Below are 21,769 nucleotides of genomic sequence, written 5' to 3' on the forward strand. Positions count from 1 at the left end.
CACAAAACGTGGGAAGTCCACCCCAACCATTCTTCCATTTTTCAATGAGTACTTGCTGCAAATCCAAAGGCGATGCCTCATATTTTTGAAGGAATCCAGAATGAAAAGTTCTCTAATAGCTGGAACTTCTCCATTTGCCATTACTAACACACAATGCCTAGTTTGGGATGCATTCTACCTAGGTCACTTCCAATAGGGCAGAAACATACCTCTCATGGATGAAGTATGAACCCCAGAACATGCCCGGCAACACATCAGGTTCAACGCCAGATATGCAGGGGTCCCTCAGCGAACAAACTGATTTGGGAAAGGGTTCCCTAACATTGGCATGCTTGCAACCCCTGGGTATAAGCGATGACAATATTTGTTATGCGGCCTCCCGTTTAGCGTTCACTGCCTGCGCACAAGCACCTGAAATAATGTCCAGGGCTTGTCAGCTCAGATGTCCAGTTCGGTCCAAATAGATTATAAATCTACACGCTTAGCAGAATTGAGATTCTCATTTAAAAACTGGCCAGGCAGCAGCTACCTTGAAATTACCAAGTTGATACAGCACTTTGGGTTTTCTGCTGAGCTGCAGAACTGGAAGCTATAAATTTACCTTGTAGCTGGGGAGGGGGAAGGCAAGGGCCTGTTATTGCAAGGAGCCCTCTGCTTTGTTAAGTCAAAGTTTGTCCTTCGAGCAGAAGGATCTCTCAAGTCTGATCCAATAATCAATCAGAAAAGAGCTGCAATCAAATGCAGGATGACTTGGTGAAACATTCACATACCACTTCCGTTTCTTTCTTTGTCTGGCCCATTGCCCCAGTGCTAAAAGTCCCGTAACGTACATATCAAGCACAACAGTTACCTTGCAACTGAAAACAGAGGAGTTGAATCATTGCTGGAGATGTTGCAAATGTTTTTTTTTTTCTGAAACCCCAAGAAGTAAAAAAAAAAATCCAGCACGTTTAAGCTTGTTTGAGTTAGATGAATTGATTGTATTTGCTATGTTATCTTCAAACGCTTGGTTGCAAAACTTACTTTAAAAAACAAAGAATGTTCAGAATTTTCAAGACTGCTAAGACCGGCAAAGTGGAAATAATCATGGCCAGGAGCAAGAGGGAGAAAATGTGCAGTGAACCCTCTATGGCTACAGTTAAACTGCTCACTGCCCAGGAGAGATAGGCACCACTTAATTCACTGTAGCACAGCAGTTAAGTGGTTCGGCTGCAAATCAGCACTCTACTGGTTCAAATCCCACTACTACCATGAGCTCAGTAGGTGGCCTTCGGTAAGCCACTCCTTTCAGCCCCAGCTCCCTAGCTGTATTCTGGGGATAGGGTTGCCAGCTTCAAGTTGGGAAATTCCTGGAGATCTGGGGAGTGAAACCTGGAGAAACCTGGAGAAAGTGGGGTTCGGGGAGGAAATGGACCTTGGCATGGCATAATTCCATAGAGTCCACCCCCCAAAGTAGCCATTTTCTCCAGGTGGACTGATCTCTGTGGCCTGGAGACCAGATGTAATTCCGGGAAATCTCCAGCCTCTACCTGGAGGCTGGCAACCCTATCTGGGGATAATAATAAGACTAACATGTTCACCGCTCTGGGTGGGGCACTAATCTGTCTAGAAGAGCAGTACATAAGTGCAGTTATTTATTATTAATAATAATGTCAGTGTGACCAACTATTACTTGACCACAGTCATAACCGTGGGAGGCCAGTTTGGTATAGAGGTTAAGAACAGCAGGGCTCTAATCTGGCGAGCCGGGATTGATTCCCCTCTCCTCCACTTGAAGCCAGCTGGGAGACCTTGGATCAGTCACAGCTTCTAGGAGCTCTCTCAGCCCCACCCACCCAATCACAGGGTGATTGTTGTGAAGATAATAATAACACACTTTATAAACCATTCTGAATTAGCGTTAAGTTGTTTTGAAGGGCGGTATATAAATAGAATGTTGTTGTTACTGAATAATAATAATTATTAATGCATATCATTTATACTCCACCTTTCTCCACCACGGGAACCCAACGCAGCTTACATCATTCTGCTCCACAGTATCCTCACAACAATCCTTGACGGTGTGCCATTTTGAGAGTATGGAATAAATACAAAGTTAGGTTTTGTTCGAAAATACCTCTCTGGTTATTATTAAGAAGGGAAATGGTGAGTCCAACTAAACGGTTAACTTATCATGACCTGTTTCTCAAGGTCAAGTTAAAATTAAATCAAGAGAGGATTTAGCAGCAAAAGGGCATGTTTGCCAATGGTTTTCTTATATGCGAATCTCGGAGAGATTTAAACTAGACAAGAGACATTATGACCTTGAGCAATCTAAAACTGAATTTGAAATTGCCCTCTGTACAAATGATGAACATGTTATTTCTAAAATGTACAAACTTTTCTTGAGGTTTGAGACAGAAGAGCAAATAAAAGAACGTATGATTAAATGGGCAAACAATTGTGGATATGATATATTAATGGAGCAATGGGAAAATATGTGAACAAGGGGGTTAAAATTTACATTAAGCTCTAGTATTAAGGAAAGTTTTTAGAAGATGATGTCTCGGTATATGACTCCTGAATAATTGGCTGGAATGTACAAGGATGCTTCAAATCTATGTTGGAAATGTACTAAACAAGAAGGGATGTTTTATCATATGTGGTGGACATGTAAGAAAACAAACAGTTTCTGTTTGCAGATACAAGCATCGATTCAGAAGATTTTGAAGATTAAAATCCAGTTGAAACCAGAGACTTTTTTGTTGAGAATGATGGACAGCCAGTTGGAAAGATATTTTGGAACTTTGTTTTTATATTTGATCACGGCAGCAAAAGAACTCTATGCACAAAAATGGAAAACTCCAACATTGCCTACAATGGAGGAATGGTGGATATAAGTTTTGGAGTTTGTGTCAATGGCAAAACTTGCTTCACTGATTACCGATAAGACATTAGTTACATTCTCGACTGAATGGAAACCGTTTATAGACTTTTTACATGAAATGGATAATAATGACTTGATGACATCTGGATTTATGGATTAAGAATCATGAACAATAGAAAAAAAGAGGGCTCTTATGTTTAACATAGAATAAGTGAGACTTTGAAAATGATGTATATTTGTTGAGGAGACAATCGGAACTCAATGTGTTGTTTAATTTTAGGGTTTTTCTTCTTTTTCTTGTTTGTTATTTTATGTTTATATGTATTGTTAGGGTGTGTGTGTTTTTTAAAGAACATTATGTTTATTTTTATGTTTATCGTTTATAGCTTTTATGTTACTGTTTATAGCTTAAATAAAGAAAAATTCTTCTCCACAACAATCCTGTGAGGTAGGTTAAACCGACAGTGTGTGATTGGTCAAGGAGGTCACTCAATGACCTTCCATGGCAGAGTGGGAACTTGAACTTGGGTCTTCCATAGCCTAGTCAGATGCTCTAACCACTACACAACACTAGCTCTCATATCTACGTATCTAGCACATTTTTATCCCACCCTTCCTCTGAAGAGCAACATGATATTGCAGCCCCATTTTACTGTCATCACCACTATTTCTAAAACCATTAACTGACACCCCGCCCATGATCTTGAATTGTGGAGATGAAAGATTCATGAAGAAGATGTCCAACAATGGCTACTAGCCAAGGCGAGTAAAAGGAACAAGACATCCTAAGCAGAGTTGCCAGATGGCTGGCAACCACTGAGATCTTTTGAGGCAGGGTCGGGCATAGCACGGCATAGAGTTCTGGGAGATTGCTAGATCATCGCCACGATGCATGGTGTCACTTCAGTGGTGTGACCAGAAGTGCCACAACATCAAAAAACAAACAAACCCATTTCTATAGTTAGCTAGTCCAGAGGTAGCAAATCTCTGAATGCCAGTGCTGTAAGACAATAGCTGCAAGATGGGTCTTCCTTTACAGGAAGGGAAGGCAGAGAGCCAAGATGGCGACCAGACCAGACGCATAACCTGGAGCTCTTGTGGGTTTTATCTCAGTATATTCCTATCCTATTTTATTGTTTTAATTGAGTCTCCTGGGTATATAAGTCTGGCTGCTTGTTCTTGGGAGCCTAAGAATACTTATCTGGGAGAGAGTTTCATTGAATAACATGCAACATCCTTCTGAGTATATCGTCCTACAATTATTGTATACATCAAGGGAAGGTCTCGGCCAATCGCGCCTGTTTTTTGGACCTGCAGGACAACTCGTTGGCCATTATGTGAAACAGGAGGTTGGACTGGATGGACCGCTGATCTGACCCAGGGGGCCCCCTCTGGTGTCCTGCTGTTATGAAGGCTCTCCTCTACTTGTTGGATCTTGTTTCCACTTGTCTTACACCAGGATGGTTTCCTGAAGCAAGGCGGGTCATTAAACCGACCGTAACCGTTTCTTGTTTCAAAAATTAAGACAGTTGAATAGAAGGTCTAATCTCACAACAGATCTGGTTACACTTATTATAGAGTCGCTGTAACTGAAAACACAGGCGGCAGCATTATTAGAGGGAAAGAGCAGATAAGCTAGTGCACGGGCGTGTGGGGGGGGGGGTCTATGAGCAGTCATTTATGTGCTAGGATGCATCTACTCCCTTCCCCTATTTGGAGTTTTCAGTTCTCACGGGGTCTGAAATCTAGAGAACTATTATGTATGTGTGTTGTTCACAAAAGGCATGCCCAACACCTTCCCCCAGGAGACAAAGTAGGAATGGTGATTTACCAGGGACAGAAAAAGAAGAGACTAGCTCTCTACAACTCACATAACATCACCATTTTTGCCTCACATATTATCTGCTGCTGTAAATATGTACTCCTATGTACGACCAGCGCTCCATGCTGTCTAATGTTAGTCCTAGAATTGATTATGTTTTGCTTCAGTATCTCTACTATGTCTTGGACCCTTGCTAATGCTATGTCTTTAAGCTTGTATATGTTTACCTTATGGTATTGTATTGAAATGTACTTCCTTGATACTGATTGTATTAACCTCATTCTGTGTAATCTGCCTTGAGACTCAGTGAGAAAGGCGGACTATAAATGACGTAAATAAATAAATAAATAAATAAATAATAAATTAAAAAATAGACAACAGCAGTGTACTTATATACTGGCTTTCTGCCACACTCAGAGCAATGAACAAAGTCAGTGTTATTATTATCCCCACAAGATACCGGGGGAGCTGGGGCTGAGAGGAATGGCTTACCCAAGGCCACCCGCTGAGTTCATGGCAGTCATGGGAGATGAACCAGCAGAGTGCTGATTCAAAGCCCAGCCACTTAACCACTATGCTACAGCAGCTCTCACTATGTAGTACTAGGCTACAGCCAGTGTGGTGTAGTGGATAGAATGTCAGACTAATGTCTGAGGGCCAAGCTACAAGTGACGAATGACACTGGAACGGCAAGTGTATTCCTCCCTGTTCACTTGCCCTCCACTTGATCCACTTGCCGTTCAAGTGTCATTCGTCACTTGTAGCTTGGCCCTGAGAGGCCCAGTTTCAAATTCATGGAAGCTTGGCCCAGTCATACACTCCCCTCCTTAACCTACCTCCCAGGGTTGTTGTGAGGATAAAACGGAGGAGAGGAGAATGATATAAGCTGGCTTTGGATCCCTACTGGGGAGAAAGGCAGAGTCTAAGTGAAGTAGATAATTGATAAATCGTTGGAATAAAAATGGGGGAGTTAATCATGGATAAAGGTAAGAGGGTCAGGCTAGGATTTGGAAGACCCCAGTTCAAATCCCCGTTCTATCATGGAAGTTCAATGGGTGATCTTGGGCCAGCCATTCTCTCTCATCCTAACCTACCTCACAGGGGGCTTGTTGGGAGGATAACATTGAGGAAAAGAAAGCGATGTTGTCAGCCGGTTTGGGTCCCCATTGAGGAGAAAAATGGAATGCAAATAAGCAAAAAATGAACACTTACACTTTGAAATCAATGTGTATAGAGGGGAAGCAGGTAGGGACATGCTGATCTCTCCCCTGCCTGCCTACACACAATCGTCAACTCATAAGCATGGAGTCTGCAGGCACAGCTTCCTTCCCCATGAACAGCAATACTGCTTTTTTTTAACCATCTCTGGGACTGGAAGTGTGCCTATGCATGTATACTTCCTATGTAGAGATGGGCACGAAACGAACCACTGAACAAAATTCCGGACAGAACGGCTGGCTTGTAGTAAAAGAAAAACATGTTCCGTAGGGCTGCATTTTTATGAAACAAATGACTTTTAGCTACTGTTCCATTGTCGATTCGGGAAGCCAGACACTTTGGCAGCATTCAATCCATCGCCCAGGCAACGGTGGCAGTCTTTTGGTTGCCCCCAATCTGAGACCTCCATGCTTGATTGGCAGCTGTCCCTGCCAACTAGAGAGCTCCCATTCTGGCGCATCCAGCCAGGAAAAGGGCAGCCCCTCAAAGTAGCTGCCAGCAGACACTCCAGTTTTAACTACTGTGAAGAGAAAATGACAGGAAGGGGGGGACCCATGGATCATGCCTTTCCTGGGGTTCAATCTCTCTGAAACTTAGGTGGTCTCTAGAGGACAGTGAGGACTAGCTCCCCTGCAAATTTGGTGGTCATTGGACATTGGGAAGGTCTTGTTTAGTTTGGCTGTGAGCATGAAGGGGCTCGTTCTGGGCTCCCTCGAACCTCGAACCGCAAACCGGTTCACGAAATGGCTCAAGTTCAGCAAAGTTCATGGTTCATGCTCCGTGAAACTGAATGAACCACGAACCACGTGGTTCATTTTTTCCCCGGTTCGTGCCCATGTCTATTCCTATGTGCACAGACTCCATGCTCATGAGCTGACAAACACGCATAGACAGGGACAGGACCGGTGCGCTCATGCCCACTGCCCCTCTACATGCATTGATTTCAATGCATCTAATGTCCGTTCATTCGCAAAGAGCTACTGTCTCTAGTAAATAGGGAAACAAGTAGAATATGCATTAGGTGCACATTTCATTTTAAGTATTTTTGCTGGGGCAGATTCTGCCATGGGCCTGTGCACCACGAGAACAAACTGGGGAGTACTCTCGGGTGGGCTCACATTATCCCTCCTTCCTGTTCCCGCCTCCCCCATGCACTGCAAGCCAATTAATTATTTCCGGGTTTCCTGCCACAAACATGCAGAACGTCCCTGGCATTTCCTATTAAAAGATTTCAGGAAGCAGGTATCAGGAAATGTTTTGCCTTGCCTGAGACCCCAAGGAGTAGAAAGTGCTGAGCTAGTGCCGTCTTATTCTGCAGAAAGCAGACTTCTATGTTCAATCTAGTTTGGCAAAACAGAGAGACCTCCTGAGAGAGCAGCCACATCAGTCAAAGAAGTCTCCTTACACTGATAGGCTGGAATGGCAAAGATGACGTTTCTGGATCCCTCCGATCCAGAAAGTGCTGAGATAAGCATCTAGAAGATCTGCTCTTGCTGGTCAGGCTTCTATTTCCAACGTCATTGTTGCTGCAACGTTAATTGCACAGGAACCAGATCTGAGATCCCCCCCCCCAAAAAGGATGTTGCATTTGATAAAGATTCTGCCCGCCTCAAGCATCTCATAAGTGGAGTTGAAAGAAGTGTGACTGTGTTTTACACAAGCATAAACCACCTTTTTACAACAAAATCATGTGGAAATGCAGGACACAAGTGCCCTCATGCCCTAACTCACACAATTCTTCCCCTTTCAGAAATAAAAGGGGGGGAATAATGCAAGAGAATGCCACGAATGCCTGTCTGCACTGGAATTCATATTGCATATTACCTTACGTGCCTGTTGAAGGGTGGTTTGAATAGTGCTCTAGAACCAAATATGGCTCAATGTGGAAATGATTAGACAGACAGACAGACAGACAGACAGACAGACAGACAGACAGACAGACAGACAGACAGACAGACAGACAGACAGACAGACAGACAGACAGACAGACAGACAGATAGATAGATAGATAGATAGATAGATAGATAGATAGATAGATAGATAGATAGATAGATAGATAGATAGATAGATAGATAGGCAGGCAGGCAGGCAGGCAGGCAGGCAGGCAGGCAGGCAGGCAGGCAGGCAGGCAGGCAGGCAGGCAGGCAGATCACATCAGTTGCTGAGGCAGCAGAACACAAGTTATCATTTGGACAAGCGAGAAACTGAGGCTTGTCCCTTCATCACTGTTGCTCCTACACCTCCACGAGTACTGGCAAATATCTTCCAGAAGGCACCCACTGCACACTAAATGTCAACCCCCCCCCCCCCTTCTCCAGTGACAGCTTCTTTCAATCTCCTACGAGCTCACAGCACAGGCGACAATCTTGCAGCTAGCAATTTTAGACCAGATTGCTTTCCCCTTTAACAAGCAAGACCCGTATAGATTCGGTAACAGCCTGCTTCACTTTGTCTGTGACTGAATCCTGCTTTTTTAAAATTATTTTAACAAAGACCAGGAAAACCCTGGCTCAGAAGGCAATTCAAAATAATCCTTGCGCAGGATTATTTGTGAACTGGTTGTACGCATTTATATTGCACATGCCCCACCAGACAAAACCCGGCAGTTGTAGCAAGGGTGACATTCGGGGAGGGCAGAGGCCTCTTTCAGATCACGTGCGATGACTCCCGTGCTGGTTCCAGTCACTGGAAGGCTATTGTTAGAAACAATTAAACGGGCCCACATGCCAGGTAGCTCTGCCAAAGGCACAATCCTTTTGATACAAAACAGGAGTATGCTTTCTTCAGTGCCGGGAGCGGCTGCAATAACCAGAGCAAGGCTGACAGTGCAATCCTATGTAGAGTTAGGCTACCGTAAACCCACTGGAATCAACGCACTTAGCCTGGAGTAACTATGTACTGGATCGCATCTTCAGTAAACACATTTTTTTAAAAAACCAAGCCAGTAACCAGTCCGCCTAATTCAGTGGAGAGGACACATTTAAAGAAATAAATGGTAGCGGGGCAGGGGGGGCAGATAAGGGGTTCCTTCATAGCCAACACAATCCTTTATAACCTGTTTGCTTAGCATACACATCTGTTTCTATGCATTTTAGCATTGCTGAATTGTTAGTTGAATAAGAACAGTATTTATGTATTGTCGAAGGCTTTCACGGCCGGAGAACGATGGTTGTTGGGGGTTTTCCGGGCTGTATTGCCGTGGTCTTGGCATTGTAGTTCCTGACGTTTCGCCAGCAGCTGTGGCTGGCATCTTCAGAGGTGTAGCACCAAAAGACAGAGATCTCTCAGTGTCACAGTATGGAAAAGATGTAGGTCATTTGTATCTACTCAGGAGGGGTGGGGTTGAGCTGAGTCATTCTGTAAGAGTTTCCCAGGGTGTGGAATGCTAATGGCGGGAGGCTTCACTGTCTCCTGAGGAGGTTCTTTTGCATATGGATTGGTGCTTGATGTGCTAATCTTCTCTGCAGGGCTATTGTCGGGTGTGGAGTGTTTTGTTGGCCTGGTGTTTTTCAGAACCGGAGCCCATGCTCTGTTCATTCTTAAGGTTTCTTCTTTCCTGTTGAAGTTTTGCTTATGCTTGTGAATTTCAATGGCTTCCCTGTGCAGTCTGACAAAGTAGTTGGAAGTGTTGTCCAGTATTTTGGTGTCCTGGAATAAGATACTGTGCCCTGTTTGAGTTAGGCTATGTTCAGCCACAGCTGATTTTTCAGGCTGTCCAAGTCTGCAGTGTCTTTCATGTTCTTTTATTCTTGTCTGGATGCTACGCTTTGTGGTCCCGATGTAAACTTGTCCACAGCTGCAGGGTATACGGTATACTCCTGCAGAGGTGAGGGGATCTCTGCTGTCTTTTGCTGATCGTAGCATCTGTTGTATTTTTTTGTATTATGGAAAAGCATAACCTTCAAGCAGTATTCAGACCCACCCGAAAAATACAACAGATGCTACGATCAGCAAAAGACAGCAGAGATCCCCTCACCTCTGCAGGAGTATACCGTATACCCTGCAGCTGTGGACAAGTTTACATCGGGACCACAAAGCGTAGCATCCAGACAAGAATAAAAGAACATGAAAGACACTGCAGACTTGGACAGCCTGAAAAATCAGCTGTGGCTGAACATAGCCTAACTCAAACAGGGCACAGTATCTTATTCCAGGACACCAAAATACTGGACAACACTTCCAACTACTTTGTCAGACTGCACAGGGAAGCCATTGAAATTCACAAGCATAAGCAAAACTTCAACAGGAAAGAAGAAACCTTAAGAATGAACAGAGCATGGGCTCCGGTTCTGAAAAACACCAGGCCAACAAAACTCTCCACACCCGACAATAGCCCTGCAGAGAAGATTAGCACATCAAGCACCAATCCATATGCAAAAGAACCTCCTCAGGAGACAGTGAAGCCTCCCGCCATTAGCATTCCACACCCTGGGAAACTCTTACAGAATGACTCAGCTCAACCCCACCCCTCCTGAGTAGATACAAATGACCTACATCTTTTCCACACTGTGACACTGAGAGATCTCTGTCTTTTGGTGCTACACCTCTGAAGATGCCAGCCACAGCTGCTGGCGAAACGTCAGGAACTACAATGCCAAGACCACGGCAATACAGCCCAGAAAACCCCCAACAACCAAGAACAGTATTTGTTTACACTCCCCAGATTTTGCCAACTTGCAACAAACATCTTCCTTAAATAAGCACAAACTTTCTTGAAACTGCCTATTATCTCTTGTAAGCACGTTACCATGCTTGCAGTCAATTCAATTCAGTTCAGCAACCTTTATTGGCCTTACATCCATGTCATGCTTGCAGTCTTAACTACAAGCAATGTTTTCTGGATAACTTATGCATAATGTCTGAAAGTAATGGGAAGGGAAAGGATACCAGAGAGACAGAGCACAGCAAATCAGGCTGGGAGAATTCAAAGTGTTACCATTCAGGGAAGGGCTGTAGTCTCTGCACCTCCTTTTTAAGTCAGAAGTATTTCTGTCTGAAAGCATCCAGGTTTTAATGACAAGCAAGGATTGTCATTAAAGAGTAGGTGAGATTTGGGGGGGGAGGGCCACATGGTTTGTCAACCCAACGGTGCTACATCATTTCTAAGGACAACATGAAAGTGATGTCACATTGCTCTAGGAATTGTCAGAAATGCCATGGCTCTACTATAGAGTTTCTAGTGATTCCTAGAACATCATGATGTCACTTCTGGGTTTTCATCAGAAGTGATGTAAACACCATTGTGTTGACAGAGATTTTTTTAAAAAAAAATTCTCCTGCTGTGACAACAAGAAGAGTAGAATGCCGGCAGGATGTCTCCTAACATAGCAGGATACCCTTTTAAGCCATAACAGGAGACTTAGCAACCCTATACAACAACCTAGATTAAAGAGTATAGTTTTTTTTTAAAGGCCTTGGGCAGGGTAGTTCATTCATAGGCCCCACTATGGCTGTAGCCATGCTTACAAGACTCTCAGGTTTGAGATATATTTATTTTTTGCAATTTAACATGGAAGGCCTTTGTACCTTTGCGGAACAAGGGATACAAAGCACCTAGAGAGGCCTTTGTAGATGTGAGATTTGAATCAGGGGCTTTCCTGTTTCACAGCCAGAGGACCACACTTGCCAAATCACCAACCTCCATCATAAATTCAATATTGGCAACCAATCAAGAAAGCATCTAGCGCTGGGGTAGAAAATTTTGTCTGCCTGATTGCCCAAACTCATGAAGCGACCTTCTACTGACTCAAATCACTGGTCTATCATGAGCATTCATCTACCAAGGGGTCTATTCTGACTGTTGATGGCTCGAAGCCTTTCCAATCACCCACAACCAGATCCTTTTAACTGGAAATGCTGAGACTAAACTTGGAACTTTTTGTATGCGAAACAGATGCTCTGCCACTGAGCCACAGCTAGAGATGGGCACAAACTGAAATACAAACCAACGTTCGTCACAAACTGGGCCAGTTTTTAGGGGTTTTTTGCTTCGTGAACCGGCAGTTTGTTGGAGCCCATTTCTGACGAACCACGATGAACCACTATGATTTTTAGAGCGGTTCGTAGGGTTCGTTTTTCAGTTTGTCACCGCAGACAGCCTCATGCTGATCAATCTGTTACCTAGGCAACGGGGGGGGGGGCTTTCTGCAGACCTTCTGCAGTCCCAGAAGTGACAAACTGACGAACCAAACAAACTGGTTTGTGAACCAGGTAAGTTCATGGCGGTTCGTGGTTCGTGAAACGTGGCTAACCGTGAACCGCAATGAGCCGCCATTTTCCTGGTTCATGCCTGCCTCTAGCCACAGCCCCTAACATGGATCTGTGATGATGTCAGTATGTCAGCAAACAACAGAAAGAACAAGGGATGAGGGCTGTGCCTAGCCAGACATCCTGGGAGCACCGGAAGGACTGGAAGCATCTAGGAGGCTCGTCTTGGTCCTTCAGGCAATGCTGATCAAAAATTTCAGTAGTGCCACTGCTCTGCCAGAAGCTGCCTGCCCCTGACATGAGGTACTTGACCATAGGAGTGATAAGTTTCTTAAAAGCCACCAACAGTGCAGGAACAGTGTGCATCTTGGGTCACGATGCGGCATCCGTGTAATGGGATGGGGGAAAGAAGGCCTGTTATAAACACACACGCCCTGGCTGTCTACCTATTCCACCATCTCAACTATGCACAGTGAACATCTTTTTTTTAAAAAAAAAATTCAAATGGCCTTTGTCTTCCTCCTCTGCCTCGTCCACAAACTTCTAATTCCCACATACAGAAAGATGGAAGATCCTGGGTGATGTAGGCCTCTCATTTACCCACCGGGGGGTGGGGAATTACCACCTCCAGCCTCGGTTTCCCATTCCCAAGGAACTGAAAACCAGGAACAAAAAATGGCCTCCACATAGTGAATCTCTAGGAAGTTCCCCTGGTCTCGATACAGACTAGGGGAGGAAGCCTAGAATGTCACCTGGAAGTGATATCACATCCTTCCCAAACTCTGCCCTTCCCAGCTACCACCCCTCCAAATCTGTCAGTGTTTGCCAAGGCAGTGTAGGGAGTATTAATCTGGTGGGACTCCACTCACTTAAAAGAAAACATTTTGCCAAATCTAAACAAAACCTAAAACATGATCAGCAAAAAGCTGTCTACACTGGCATGACCGGAAGTATTTGCATTTTGTTGACTGGTTACCCTTCTTCCCAGTTCTTCCTTGAACAACCTCAGCAAGGTCTAAATATGTCTCCTAAGCAGCCTTCCATCCACTCAGCCTCCCAGACTAGATTTAATTCATTTCAGTATTAGACTTAAGTCATTAGACTTCAAACTACTTGCTGGGCAAATGAAATGGCACTGGGCAGTAACATCTTCTATTGACACTACAATCCACAAGGAACATTATAGGATCTATCTGGCTAAGTTGGATGCCAGCACGTGGAATTAAACGTATCTATGCTTAATCATACCGGGATGCCAAACTTCCTTGCTTGATCCCCTTTATTAAAGTCACACATTCTACATCAGCCTTAGCAAATTTTATTATTTGTTTGTTTGTCTGTTTATGTCATTTATAGTCTGTCTTTCTCACTGAGACTCAAGGCGGATTACATAGTGTGAGATTAGTACAATCAGTAGCAAGGACAAGGGCAGGCATTTCCATACAGTGTCAAAAACATTTCCATAAACAATGTCATAGGATTTTGCAAAAACATAGCATTAGCAAGGGTCCAATATGGGGTTGAAGAATTGCTGAAACAGAACATAATCAATTCTAGGACTGACGTTAAACAACATGAAGCACAGGCAGTATATAGGAGTACATATTTAAAGCAACGGATGATATGTAAGGCAACATAATGGTGAAGTCTATGGTTCCTGACTCATTAGCGAAACATCTGAGACCCCCTCCCTATAATACCGCCTTCCTAGCTGAGAAAAAAGCCTTTTTGAATAATTCGGTTTTTTACTCATTGCATCTGTTTTGGTAGCACTTCTACTACAAGTTATACCGCTTTCTTTCATAGGAGCCCTGATGGACAAATGTCTATGCAGGACAATTTGACACCTCTCTGTAGTCTCGCATGTAACACCTAAGGCTATTTTCAGCCCATGTATGTGACTGGTGAAGAATGCGTTTCCTGATACAAACTGAGCGCAGATTCTTGAGGAGAGCAGTTGCCTATCACCAGAGTTCTAATAACACTTTCCTGGGATTAAGTCCCATTGAACAGACTTGAGTAGAAGTGTGAATAGACCTACTTAGGTTAGTTCTCTCCGTCTGCAGAAGCACTGAGAGTTTTGCTTCCGTTTTTGTAACATCAACATTTTCACTTTTAATGGATGCAGGAGGTGGATATACAAGTATGTTAAAGAAAGAGGGGAACAGGCCAACAACAAATGTTTAAATTAGGCCTCCTAAGAAGCCAAGGAGATGATAAGGAGGCAGCTCCAACTATGAAATGCTCGTCCATACAAGATGTTTCCCCTCAAGCAAAAACTCAGCGTGTCAGAAACAAGGTGTAGTCAGAATCCTTCTCACCAATATTTATCAGAAGACCAATTTGGGTCTCGAGGAACATCATGAGAACCCACTAGCAGCGGCATAGGTCGAACACAAGTTGACCACCTCCTGTGCGCTCAAAGACAGACTGCAACAACAATAGCAACAGACACAGCAACCTTAAGATCCCAAACCAACCCCTCTCCATACTGGCAGCTATGATTCTAAAACACGAGCCACCATCCCCAATGGAACCTGGTTCATGGATCTTTATCCAGCTTCTACTGGTCTGAATTCTCCTATAAAAATATTATTATTAAAAACAATAACGATTTCTTATTGATACAATTTGCACATCTATACTGAAATAAGTATTACATTTTTATTTTTATTTGAAACACTTCTACCCGGCCTGCCGCCAAGATGATAAATAACCTTCCTGGCTTTCAGCTACTTCACTTTCCGTCCCCGTTTAAATCAAGATGAAGCACATCCCGAATCAATTGGGGGGGGGGGCAAAGGGAATTACTGACGAATGCCGATGCTCTAGCATCCTACAAGGAAAGGAAGCTGTCAGCAAAAATCCCATCACCACAGCCCCATATGATCAGCTGACTTTAAGGGAACCAGGGGATGCTCCCAGGGAGAGACCCAGCCAGATTTGCAAACCTTTGCTTTACGCCAATATGCACAACTAAACACCCTCCTCCCAATACAGCTCTAGTCATGTTCAGCCAGTGGCCACAGCTGGGAATGAACATCAGACCAATGCATCAATGTGCCCAATTCGCATCTGCGTGCATCAGCGCATCACAATGCTCAGTAGCAGTTGAATCTCCCTTGCTCTTAGACTATTTTTATTGTTTATAACTTTGTTTTTATAAATAGCTATAAGCTGCTTGGAATACTAGTTCGGGTGGGCTGGAAAGGCCCTGAGTAAAGCCGTGCAAATATTTTCCTTCATAGCATTTCCTGAAGCATATTATGCTGGGGGCACTCAAGTTTCTCAAAACCAGGGAGGGCATGGTACAAAAGACTTTGCCTAGCAGATTATTTATAGACCAATCAAGACTCTGGGTTTTCCAATGTGTGACTCATAGCTCCACTGAGATTAGGGAACAGCATCAGCGGCAATCACAAGTCTCTGATTGATGCGGGGTCCAGTTTACTGCAGGCTGCAGAGGTGATGATGAAAGAGGGGCTGTGCGGGGCCAGAGATGTGCTTTTGCAAACGGAGAGGGGGGATTCTTAGGAACATCTAAAGCTGCCTTACATCAGACCATTCTTTATGGTTGACTCTAACTGGCAGTGCCTCTGCAGGAACTCGGGCAGCAAAGTATCTTTCTGAGATCTTTTAACTGGAAGTGTCCAGGATGGAACCTAGGACCGTCGGCATACCAGGCACATGTCCTACCCGCTGAGCCACAGAAGTGGTTAAAAGAGCAAGCTTTTGAGGACAGCTTAAAGACTCACTTTCGGATAGCATCTGTAGAACTGAGCACTGACTTATGAAAGCCCATGTTGAAATAAATGTCTTTAAGGTGTTTTGGATTTCTGCTTTATTTTGCTCTTGGATATAATTTATTTAATTTATATGTTATTTATAGTCCATCTTTCCACTGAGACTCAAAGCGGATTACACAGTATAAGTCAATACGATCAACTGTGGGAACATTCAATAAAAAATACAATAAGATATGGATTGAAGAAATTTGAAAGCAAGCATAATTCTGAATACAGAGATGTAACATTGCTGAAACAGGACATAAGTAATTTGGCACGACATATTAAATGATGTGGAAACTACCCAGTAGGAGCATATCTACACCAACCGACAGTACCCAGTAGTACAGTTTGCAGTCCCTGTCCCTTTACCAAGGCATCTCTCTGAGCCATTCCTAACAGCACAGCCCTATAATCTTAGTGAAAAACCCCTCTTGAATAATTTGGTTTTGCATAGTTTGCTGAAAGCCAAGACAATGGGAGCTCTCCTGACCTTTTCAGACAGGCGTTTCCACAAGATGAGGGCCACTACAAAGAATGCACGTGTACAAGCAACCAAAGTTAAATTGCAAAAAAAAAAAATGTGTCTTTTATGAGAAATTTCCTACGCTAGCTTTTTCACAGCAACAAGTAAAAAATATAACTATGAGGTCAGCGAACATCAAACAGTTGCCCTGTTTGTTTTGCTTTTTCAAAGACACGGACGTGTCTTTTTAAGACCAATGCCTGGTACGTCTGCCCATTCATAACAACAGTCACTCTGTGTGCACAACCAATGTGCTGGCTACAGATAGGGGGCTCTGAGCCCCATTTTCTCCCTCTAGACCGAACCCTGCATGTGGCACAGGGGTTTATGGGGGTGTAGAGCTGGGCAGAGGGATAAAATGCCATCTAGAATGGTAACCACTACATGGGCAGGAAAGAAACATTAACGGTGCGATCCTGAACAAAGTTACACCCTTCTGTGCCCATTGACTTGAATGGACCTTGAAGTGTGTAACTCTTTTTAGAATTGCACCGTAACTCTCAGAACTAATCAAGCTGGTTTAGCTGTCAAGAACCTGCTTTGCAAACAGAAATACTCTGATCCACTCTGTGCCACCTCTAGTTAAATGGAGATCAGGTACCAGGGGATCAAGAAACACCTTTCTGCATCTGCCACCTTGGAGAGCTAATGCCAGTCAAAGGAGACAATGCTTAGGTAGGTGGATCAATGGCCTGACTTGCTAAAAGGGCTGTGCAGTGTAGAAGTTAGAGGGTCATAATAGGACGTGGGAGATCTAGGTTCGAATCCCCACTCTGCCATGGAAGCCTGCTGGGGGACCTTGGTCAGCCGCTCTCTTAGTCTCACCTACCTTACAGGGTTGTTGTTGTGTGGATAAGAACATGGATGGGGAGAAAGATGTAAACCACTGTGGCGAGAAAAGTGGGATATAAATAAATAAATGGCAGTCGGATGTGTTTTTAATATTTAAGATACATAATTCTTTACAATATTTTTGTCACTAAAATACCTAGAGCAACCATTTCTCTTCGGGTCTCATCTTAGCACAGAAGATTTTTTAATGCTGCTGGAATAAAATGATCTGTCCCACTGAGTTGTTGTTGTAAGGACAGAATATTCTGTGCATTTAAAAATAAAGATTTAAATGATTAATCGTGTAATGTATGCTTTAAATTACATGTGCTTTACTGAAGGGCGTGGAAACTTTATAAAAAAAACTCAGGATGTGGTTGTAAATAATTGCAATATAAAAACTATTATTTTTTTTAATATCTTCCCTCAAAGTCAAGACAGGTCAGAAGAAATCCCGACTTATTATTTATTTCATCCTCACGACAACCCTGTGGGGTAGGACGGGCTGAAACTGGATCTTGTTGAAACGTGCTTCATTTGAGAATTTTACCCCACTTGCAATTAGGAGAGTCCCAAACTATCATATGCAAATGCACTTTTTAAAAAACAAAAATCTTTGTGCATGGATCTAATGAGGAATAATCAGATTTCCGATTGGAGCCGAGCCTTTCCGGCTCTTGCCGAAGCGCCCCTTTTCAGCGGAGCCGAGCCGAGCGCCGAACCCGACCAGAGCCGAGCCTTGCCGAGCTCCCCCAGAGCCAATCGCCTCTCCGCGTCTCTGCTGGGCGCTGTCCACCACTCGCCGCGCCTGAAAGCAACCTTTACCGCCCGCCTTTGCTAAAGGGGCGGCTGGGGGCGGGGGGGGGGGAGATCTCTCTCTCTCACACACACACGGAATCTACTCAATGCAAAAAAGGGGGGGGTGGATGGGAATCGAGGCCCCCGGGGCGTTGCCAGCTTGCAAACACCAATTCCTTCCCTTCCCCGCAAACACCACCGTTCACCTCCCCCTTGACAACGCGCAAGCCATCCAAAGGGCGGTGCAGTGCAGAAGAGCAGCGAAGCACAGTCGTCTTTTGCCCAGCCGAACCGGCCCCGATTCCGACGCGGCTCATCGGGGAGAGCTTCTCTCTCCAGCAAATGCAACGGGATGCCAACCTCCCCGGGGCCGTGCCATCCGAACACCTGACCCACACAAGCTCACACTCGGCCATAACCTTTTGCGGCTCACAGCTCTTCCCCAGGGGACGCAACGGGCCACGTAACACCAGTAAAGACCGCTTGTTTATCGCACGGCAACTCCCTTCCCGCCCGTGCGCGCCCCCGTGCGCGCGCCCGCGTGTTTGTACAATGGGGCTACGGCACACCTGTGCATCGCCAGCTGCCCGACACATTTCTCTCCCCCACCCCCCACACACCTCGTGAGATTTTTCATGCAACATCACAGAGCATTACAAGAAACGGGGCGATGCGGCGCCCAGAAGAAAATGGCTCCACCATTCCCAGGAGCAACGCCTATGGCGGCGCCTTGAAACTGACACGGTTCGGGCGTCTCGTGTGTCAACCACACGGGAAGAAACGCGCAGGCACTAAGAGGAGCCAGGCTTGCGCTTCTTCTGCAGCCCCGCCACGGATCTGTCTCCGCCAACAACCCGGCTTAATTTGCAACAGGCCATGCAAAGCTTAATGAATTAAAAGGGAGGGGGAGGCTCAGATCTAAAGGGGGGGGGCGATGAGCGACAGCCAGCCTCGTTTGATAAATCCGTAGACAGATTCCTCCACCACCACCAAGAAATAAGTCGGTGCCCATCAGCCAAGCCCACCAGGCCGGGTCAAGAGATCAAACATGGCACGCAGGGTGGAGGCAGGGGAGAGAGAGCACACCGGCTGAGCAAGCCCTGATCTTCAGCTTCACTGACCGGGGCTGGGTTTCATGGCCATGCCCGGCTTGCATGGGAGACCCTTCATATCACGGTGGGATCCCACCGGCCCTCTGCCCTCCTTTCCTTGGGGGAGGGAGAGAGGCCGAGGGAAACCACTTCAGCACCACAGCCCTGAACAGCACTCACCTAGCCCACCCCTGTTTATCAAGGAGGGGAGAGAGGTACCTTCCCTCCTCCGACCCCTCCCTCCAGCCCATCTGGGCTCCCAGTCTTTGACCATCTCTGTTCCAGGTGTGGGTCCCCCCCCCCAAGGCAGCCCAGGAAACGCAACCCCCAATAAGAGCTTCCCACTTCAAACATGGCGGACGCCCATTCATGCCATGCAGGAGAGACTTCGCTTCCCCCCCTTCCTTCCCCTCCCTGCCTGTTCCCCACCCCAAAAAGACACTGACCAGGGAAGCAAGAAAGAGGGACCCCAGCCCCCTCCCTTTCTCTCTCTCTCTTTGACAACCAGCATTATTCTCAACTTAGTCACTCTGGCAGCAGGGGAAAAAAACCAGATTTAGAAATATATATATAGGATATATACAAGATCGAATTGTGCTAAGGAGAAAAGCCTCTAGCAACTCACTTCATCTGCTTCACGATGGTGCTTTTTCCGGATTCCCCGGCCCCTGTTGGGACAAAAAATAAGAAAAAAGCAGATGTTTTAAAGAAAAATTCCGGTAAAGGCAAAATCTTGGGAGTGTGAGAATATAAGAAGATAAAGGAGATTACATAGGGAAGGAGCAGCTGTACTCATGGGGGGGTCATGTTTGTGTGACTTAGTTTGCGAGATTTGCTGTAGTAGTTTTCAATGCAAAACGGGTGGGGGGATTAGCGGGGGGGCAGGGATGGGCCTGGGGAGGACTCCTGATGAAGCCTCCCAGTGTGATTTTCTGCATCCAGAGGAGTGAATGGGATTACTAGAATCACGCCTGTAAGGGGGGGGGGCTGGCACTGAGGGGGGGCAGGTAGTGGAGGGAGGGACCCTGCTTGTGCTACAGCAAATGGTTAGTCTGAAGATGGAGGAAGGGGAGATTACACCTAGCCGCGGAAGGGGTTGATTCTGGAGGGAGGAGAGCTGGGGTGGGATTTTTTTTCTTAGCACTCAGTTTCTTTTCATGCAGGGTGGAAATGAAGCCCCCCTCCCCAAACGCTAGGAATGCACTGAAACCCTACAGTGCAAAAGAGAAGCCAGATTCTTTTGCATTGCTTTCGGGGAGTGCAATGAAAATGGATGGCGAGCAAGGAAGGGGAGCAGAGGAACTGAGGGGGGGGGGCGATCCTACCTTGGGGGGGGGGGCGCGGGGCTTACCTAGCAAGAGCAGCTTGACGTCTTTGGCCGCGCTGATGCCATCTTCCTTCAGGTTCTTCTCGATGGCTTTGCTTCTTTCCAAGGCGGCTCTCTCCTCCGCGCTCAATGTACATCCCATGGTGGTGGCCCCCCCAAATTATCCTGGCCGGTGGACGCTTCTCTTCCCCCCCACCTCTTCTCAGACACTCCAAGTGGGGGCAAACAGAGGAGGGGGAGGGAAAAAATACTCCAGACCACAAAAAAGGGGGAAAAAATGGTAGACCTCTGTTTGGATTTTTCAAAATCAAGCCCCAGGGAAAAACAGATGAGGTTGTCTCCCCCTCCCCAAAAACCCCCGCTCCCTTTCCTTCCTTCTTCCCGGCTCTGCGTCTCTTTCGCCCCAGCAAATCAATGCATCCAGACGAGATCCGAGGCGAGCCTGGCAGGGGGGGTGGGCTGCTGCAGGCACTGGGAAAGACGGAAGCTGGAAACAGGGGCGGCGAGGCGCTCGGTTGCAAAGGAAAGGGGGCTCTGGCAGGGACCGGCCGCTTCCCAGCCCAGCTCTTCTTCTCGCAGGGGGCGCGGAGGCTGCGTCGGCTTTTGCAGGATTTGTGCAGGATCGTTCCCTTCGGGATTTCTCGCCGAGGTCTTTTTTTTTTCCTCCTCCTTTCCCCTTGCCTCCCCCCTCCCCGTATCGTGGGGGTCTCTACTGGGCGGCGGCGGCGATGGCTGCGAGCGATCGCATCGTTCAGCCGATCCTACTGGAGAGAAAGGCAGGCGGGGGGGACGCGCGAGAGCCGGGCGGGGAGGGAGCCGGGGAAAGTGCGCCAGCGCCTCTGCGCTTCCCTTCCCAGGCGAGGCGAGCGAGAGAGCCGGGCGGGGAGGGGGGGGCTGGCTTTGCCTGCCTCGATGACGTCTGCGGCGCCGCCCGCGCATGCTCTCTGGTCGCCTCTGGCAGTAGCTGCTGGGGCTTTGCAAAGCAAAAGAGGGGAGGGGGAATCCTTCCCCCCACCGCTCCCAAAACCCCATTAGCCACCCCGAATTGCTCTCGCTGCAATGGAGAAAAGACGCTTGCTAGCCGGGCTCCCGCAGGCAAGACGGAGGGGGAATGTGGCCGGGGCTGAGCAGGGGGTTGCCAACCTCCAGGTGGGGCTGGCTGTTTCCCGGAATTGCTACAGAGATCTGGTCCCCTGGAGAAGATGGCAGCCCTAATGCCCCTGGAGAGCCCCTGCCAGTTAGAGCAGATAAGACAGATCTTGACGGATGAAAGGCAGATTCGTGCCTTAGTGTTCTAC

The 21,769-nt window shown here is 46.2% G+C and overlaps 1 protein-coding gene across 1 annotated transcript in view; it reads right to left on the reverse strand.

Moving 5' to 3' along the window:
• Positions 1-20,613, reverse strand: part of LOC129343925 (guanine nucleotide-binding protein G(o) subunit alpha) — a 221,155-nt gene extending 200,542 nt beyond the window's left edge. The window contains exons 1-2 of the mRNA XM_055000328.1: positions 20,496-20,613; positions 19,770-19,812 (exon numbers count right to left, since the gene is read on the reverse strand). Coding sequence (XP_054856303.1) covers positions 19,770-19,812; positions 20,496-20,613 — 161 coding nt within the window. The remainder of the gene's footprint in view (positions 1-19,769; positions 19,813-20,495) is intronic.
• Positions 20,614-21,769: the final 1,156 nt, after the last annotated feature.

Source organism: Eublepharis macularius, chromosome 16, assembly GCF_028583425.1.
Source record: "Eublepharis macularius isolate TG4126 chromosome 16, MPM_Emac_v1.0, whole genome shotgun sequence".
NCBI lineage: Eukaryota > Metazoa > Chordata > Lepidosauria > Squamata > Eublepharidae > Eublepharis > Eublepharis macularius.